At 49.5% G+C, this 6,691-nt stretch overlaps 1 protein-coding gene across 5 annotated transcripts in view; it reads right to left on the bottom strand.

Annotated features, from left to right (window-relative positions):
- Positions 1 to 287: 287 nt before the first annotated feature.
- Positions 288 to 6,691, bottom strand: part of LOC133134118 (cell adhesion molecule 2-like) — a 416,600-nt gene continuing 410,196 nt past the window's right edge. For all 5 annotated transcript variants that reach the window (XM_061250545.1, XM_061250547.1, XM_061250546.1 and 2 more), the window contains 2 exons: positions 1,439 to 1,561; positions 288 to 931 (listed from right to left, as the gene is read on the bottom strand). In XM_061250545.1, coding sequence (XP_061106529.1) covers positions 813 to 931; positions 1,439 to 1,561 — 242 coding nt within the window. In that variant the 3' untranslated portion in view covers positions 288 to 812. The remainder of the gene's footprint in view (positions 932 to 1,438; positions 1,562 to 6,691) is intronic.

The following is a 6,691-nucleotide window of genomic DNA, read 5'->3' as shown; positions in this document are numbered from 1 at the left end:
TTCAATTGTACATCCCATGTCACATCTTTGACTGAATCCATTTCACTTGACCCACACTCAGAAACTCTACAAGTCCTGCAAAGGTATTTCTTTTCCAAAATTCTTTCCTTTTTTTTTTTTTTCTTTTCTTTTTTTTTGAGGAACCTGTATTGGCATTGCAGAATATTTCCATATGCTGATATACGATTGGTCAGCTTTTCTGTGAATGTCGCAATTCCGGATGAAAGTATTTGCTGAAGATATACAGTGTGATAAGAGATAAGAGAGATCAGTATACTCCCTAATAATAATAATAATAATAATAATAATAATAACCGATATCATAACAATGATTTTCAAGAAAAAAAGCAAGCAACCAGTTACATTGTCAGTTAAATAAATGAAGGCATTGACTGAAATTCAAAGTATGTCTGTATATTTAGGCACTGCGTAAACACAACATGGAGAAGGGGGGGCTTGTGAGCTTGGGGGGTGGGGTGCGGGGGGAGTTAAAATGGTCTAAAACGGTTGTGGAGGGTTTTTTGTTTCACAGATACAAAATAGAAAAAGGCGACATCTTTCCACAGCTAGTTGCTTGTAAAAACCATCCAACGAAAAACGTAAGGGGAGGTTGTGGCTGAGGGGGGCAGAAAAATAACAAACCGAACGCAAACGAAACGGAGAGATAAATAAAGAGCGGAAGGGGCGTAAAAGAAGAGAGGAGGAAGAGGAGGAGGAGGAGGAGGGGGGGAGGAAGAGGAGAAAAGCCGACATGGAGGGAGCGGATTGGCTGCGTCTCCGCGAGGACGGGGGGAGGAGGGGGGGGACCCAGTCTAAATGAAGTACTCTTTTTTCTCCTCCGCGTGCGCGTGGTTCCCCTCCGCGTTTATGATGGCCGTGTCTGCGTCCGGCGCGTCGTCCGCCCCCTTCGCCTCGTTCGTCAGGTATGTCCCTATCCAGGGGAGGGAGAGAGAGAGAGAGAGACGCAAACGCGCCGTTCGCTAACGGAAAACACTACAACCGCGCTGCTCGACTCCACGTCCTGTGGGCCGCGGTGTCTAGCACTAGCATGCGACTGAACTCCTGGTCCAGCGTCTGTAGGTATTTGCTCCGGCCACGCACTACACCACCAGATGTCACCTTACTCGCTGAACCAAGCAGGCAACATAATGAGTGTGATCAGGTGGTGTGGTACGTATTTGCATTAACAAGCTGGTGTACAGGTATACCTAATAAATTGCTCACCGAGTGTATAAGGAGAATTATTGTTGCAACGAACGTATTCCAAGGTTTATTTAAAGGGCTCTAAAATGATAAACACTACGGCCATACAAAAGCTAGGTCTTGCAGTTGTTTGAAGACAAAGGAAGGCATAATTTGTTTTCTTTCTTCGGGGGAAGTTAGGTTTTCATAAGAGTTTTGTGAATGCGGGGCTTCTGTGGCTCGGTGGGGCTCATACCTTTGTGCCGCGCCAGGTATCGCCCCAGCACAATTATCAAACACAACGTGATGAAGACAACGACGGCGACGACTCCTCCGATTAATGCATGGTCAGGACCGCTCTGCTCCATGGCATTGGGGTCTGGAAGAAAGAGAGACAGAGTGTGTAAGAGGGAGGGAGAGACGGAGAGAGACAATGAGAGAGAGAGTGAGAGGTAGAGTTAGAAAGAGAGAGAGAGATAGAGTTAGAAAGAGGGAGAGAGGGAGAGAGAGAGGGAGATAGAAAGGGAGGGAGAGGGAAAGGGAGAAAGAAAGAGGGAGAGGGGGAGAGAGATAGAAAGGGGGAGAGGGAGAGAAAGGGAGAGAGAGGGAGAGAGAGAGAGAGGGAGAGGGAGAAGAGAGAGAGGGAGAGGGGGAGAGAGAGAGATAGAAAGGGGGAGAGAAGGAGAAAGAGGGAGAGAGAGAGAGGGAGAGGGAGAAAGAGAGAGAGGGAGAGGGGAGGGAGAGAGAGGAGAGAGAGGATATGTCAAATAGACAGCCTCACATCACATTATTTCATCATGAGGCCTCCTGGAAAAGATAAAATAATGAAGGAAAACTAAAGAAGCAATGGAGATATTCTACATGGGAAAGGAGGCACAGAGCAGCCGGAAACAGAGGAAAAAAAAATAAGAAAAAAGGAGGATGTTGAATTATTTAGCAGCCTCCCCCCCCCTCCCGCCCCCAGGTTCCTGAATTTGGAGTTGAGCTGAACACGGCAGCTCAGAGGGAAAGTAAAGAAATCATCACATAAACACAAACAGAAAAATGTCACTGATTTGAGAAGTAAACAAACGGAGGCGCGGCCAGCCGTGAAGGAGTCGGGCTAACTGAGCGGTGCATTGTGGGAAGGGTCGCCGTGTCGTGCGGGGTGACCAGGTTCAGCGGGGACTCTGCCCTCTCTATTGGCCAGATCCAGGGGGTCAGAGGTCACGCCAATGGAAACGTTCTTTGAAGAACGGTTAGAAAATGGTATATTTCTCCGCTCAGACCCCGGAATGGTAAATGTACAATACTATTCAATTCGGGACGACATTGGCTTAGGCGGTAAGAGCAGTCGTCTGGCAGTCGGAGGGTTGCTGGTTCGATGCCGCCCTGGGTGTGTCAAAGTGGGCAAGACACCTAACCCCCAAAGGCTCCTGACGAGTTGCTTGGTGCCTTGCATGGCAGCCAATCGCTGTTGGTGTGTGAGTATGCGAGTGTATGAACGGGTGAATGAGAAGCATCAATTTAACAGCGCTTTGGATAACGGCGCTAGAGAAATTCTAACCATTAACAATTCAATAGCGTAGTTAAGTGTGATCCCGTGCAGGTAGTTTCTGCTTTAACGGGGGTCACGTAGAGTCCGCGGCTCTGTCTGTTTGTTAAATGTTTCTCCTTCATTCAGACTGTTAGTAAACAGGGAGGGTACCAGATAGAGGTCGGGACCACAGCTGAGAGGGTGTGGTGGAGGGGGGGGACCGGCGTGCCCGGTGAGTCGACGCCCTAAGGGCCGGGCGGAGCTTCTCGCGCCCCGTTCCCCGCCCGCCTGAGAGAGTCTCAGCGCTCCCAGGCCTCACCACAGTCATTAGCTCTCATCTCCTCCTCCTCCTTTGTGCTCGAATGAAGTGCGATTTAATCATGTTCCTGAAAACGCAGACAAATATGAAAAGCCCTACAGCAACCAGGCCATTAATGCTGGAGGGCTTCAAGGGGAAATCACTGAGCTCCTTTAGCAGCTTTTAGTGTGTGCGCCTGTGTGTTATGTGTTTATATCTGTGCTTGTTTGTGTGTGTGTGTGTGTGTGTGTGTATGTGTGTGCGTGTATGCATGTGTGTGTGTCTCATGTGGTTATATCTGTGTGTTTGTGTATGTGTGTGTGTCTCATGTGGTTATATCTGTGTGTTTGTGTATGTGTGTGTGTCTCATGTGGTTATATCTGTGTGTTTGTGTATGTATCTGTGTCTAGTTTCCCTCGTCATGGGATCACAATGCAGATGGATGCCACAGAGGGACTAATTACACAACCTGAGCAGAAACTAAAATTTGGTTAAAAAAAGAAAAAAAAAGAAAAAGATTTTCAGTGTCTTCACCTAGTACAATATCATTTTGCTTAATATAATTGAATATGTTTAATATGCATGGCTTTTAGTGCAGAGGAACACTTGTCAGCACAGGCATAAAATAATTGTAATCCAATTTGGAGGTAATCCAATGCCTGAAGGAACTGGACTTAAAATAAAAAACCCACAAGACAAAGAAATAAGAGAGTTATCCAATTCAGACGAGCTATCTATAGTCATAGCCACTGCTCGCCTTCCCAAGTGTGGGTTACAGACTCCCGCAGAAAGAATATAACCCTGTATGTGTGTGTGTTGTATCTCTCTCTCTCTCTCTCTCTCACTCTCTCTCTCTCTCTCTCTCTCTCTCTCCCTCTCCCTCTCCCTCACACACAGACACACAAATGCTTAACCCTCAATTTGATCGTACTTAAAATGATATTTTTTTTATTTGTTTAAGAGAGCAACTCAGGTGAAGGTACTTCAACAGCAGCCAGGGATTCAGCCGTGAAATCTTCATCCCTCCCTCCCTCCCTCCCTCTCTGCCCGTTTTTCTCCTTTTCTCCCCAGGGGAGAAGAAGTCCCTCCGACGACAGGACTTTAAAATGGCAGGTGTTTGTGATCTTTGCCTCTCAGACTGCGATCTCCTTTATGGCCGTTTTTTTAAACCCCCCATTCTCCTAATCTTCCAATTTACCCGTCTGTCATAAACGACACTGAACCTGTGTGTACCATTTGAAAAACGCTTTTCTCCTCCGCCCTCTCCTCCTCTCCTCCCTCCCTCGCCTCTCCTGCATCCCGCAGAATCTCCACACTTTCCGATTCTGCGGTTCTGCGGTTCCCTTCACGCACAGAGCCCTGCTCCAGAGGCGGTACCGGGGCTCTCGCCCCACACTCTCCGCTGCGTTTTTCGGGGCTATGTCGGTGCATTGACTCGGGGCCCGTCTCGGCGTAGCGGTGCACGGTACCTGACGGCGCTTCTCACAGCGTAGTGACACACTTCTCACACCCCCTCACACCGCCAGCACATTCTGATCGGCGAGGGGTAATCACCCTGTCAGCCGGCGTGTACGCGTCTCCAGGCCACGCAGCCAATCGCAGCCGCGGACGATCTCCGAACGCGTTCACTGGCAGCGTATCCGCGCTGCGGTTCTGTCTGCTACGCTAAACTGTGTGGCGATAACACCCGCACCGGAGCACAGCTTCCTACCTGTCCGTGACATCACGCCGTCACTGTATGTCACACTGCCGCCAGGAATTCTGGGATGCATGAGCAGGTTTGACATTGGGCCACACCGCTCCATTCCTGCAGCTCTAGGAAATGTTCTGAGGGCCCCTGCACCGCAAATAAGTCTGTCTTAACAGTTTAAGAACTTGTAATGAGACTTAAAAATCTTATTCTTTCCCTCAAGTAGAAAATATTAGCTTGTTTTAAATTTACTGTTTGATTGGCAAAGTAAAATTTTCGCACCCCATTGGCAAATCTTGAAATGAGTAAAAACTGTCTCACCTAATTGGCAATATTTAAGTCTTATTAAGCAAAGAAATATAAGAGATATTGTTGTTTGAGATTGATTTAGTTTTTGCAAGTGCGACAGTCAGGGCCTTGGAATCATCCCAATAGCAACCCCGCCCCCCCCCATCTCTGCCCCAGTGACACCTGCGGCCGACCGGAGAGAACCTCACCCTCAGCTTCACACCCACGGCCGACCCTCATCTTCACACACCGCAGCCAGCCCGATTCAATCAGCCAGCCCCATTTCTCATAATTAATTTCAATAAACAAAGGAGGGATTGGAGGCGGGAGGGACAGCGAGGAGGGGAGGACGCGGGAGGAGGGATCGGGGGGGTGAAGTCAAAGGAACAGGACACGTGTCACAGGCCGCCCGGAGCTCGCCGTGTTCCTGCTCAATATTAATATCTCCGTGACCCTCCACATTATCACGCCTTACCCGGGGCAACCGCTCCGGTGTTTTTTTATAATTGGATATCTCCGACCCCGGCTATTCATAACCGCCTCGCAACGCGGATGCCCCTGCAAATGTGCCCGGGGCAAATCTATTGACTTTCTCCCCGACACACTCCAGAACCAGCCTGGATAATAATAAAAATAATATGCACGCTAATTTCTCCGGTTCAAAAGATTGATATGAATAAAACAGGGGTTCCATTATTCCCCACGCTGTTTTTGGCACCTGCCTGTTACACAATGTATGTGTGTGTGTGTGCATGTGTGCGCCTGTATGTGTGTGTATGTATGTGTGTGTGCGCATGTGTGTGTGTGTGAGTGTGTGCGTGCACGTGTGTGTATGAATGCATGTGTATGTGTGTGTGTGTGTGCGTGTGTGTGCGTGTGTACGCCTGTATGTGTGTGTATGTATGTCTGTGTGTGCGTGTGTGTGTGTGTGTGTGAGTGTGTGCGTGCACGTGTGTGTATGAATGCATGTGTATGTGTGTGTGTGTGTGCGCATGTGTGTGTGTGTGTGCGCATGTGCGTGTGTACGTACGAGTATGTGTGCGTGTGTAAATCTGGCTCAGATTGACATAATTCATCAGCGCTGACTCTGTCAGGCTTCAGTGGAGCAGATAAAGAAATGAGGGGGTAGTTTTCTGGCGCTCCAGAACGCATTATCTTTTAATAAGGCCAGAGACACTTCTCTCCCTGTGATTTAGGATCGGAGCGTGCATGCAAATTCCCCTCCTTTCGTATGTATGCCCTCGTTCCTCTAATGAATTACGTACACGCGCATTCGAACAAGGCCGCCTCGGCAGCGTGTGCTGGGCCCGCCCGCCCCGCAGACACACGGAACATTCCGGTTCCTCTCTCATCCTCTCCCGCTCCGCCCGCAGACACACGGAACATTCCGGTTCCTCTCTAATCCTCTCCCGCTCGCCCCGCAGACACAGGGAACATTCCGGTTCCTCTCTCATCCTCTCTCACTCGCCCCGCAGACACACGGAACATTCCGGTTCCTCTCTCATCCTCTCCCGCCCGCCCCGGTCGCCCCCAGCTTCCCCCGCTCCTCAGGAGCAAGCGGGCGGGGCAGGAGGCGCGGTGTCAGACGGGCGGCCCCGTGCGAATAAGTGTGCGTACTCACGTGAGCTCCGTGAAGGACGTGAGAACGTCGTGGAGAGAAAACGGCTTTCACTCCGACTCCCTCGACAGGATATTAATATTAATACTAATGCAAAGC

Source organism: Conger conger, chromosome 7 (genome assembly GCF_963514075.1).
Source record: "Conger conger chromosome 7, fConCon1.1, whole genome shotgun sequence".
Classification (NCBI taxonomy): domain Eukaryota; kingdom Metazoa; phylum Chordata; class Actinopteri; order Anguilliformes; family Congridae; genus Conger; species Conger conger.
Note: the sequence above shows the minus strand (reverse complement) of the source record. Positions and strands in the feature narration are given on the sequence as shown.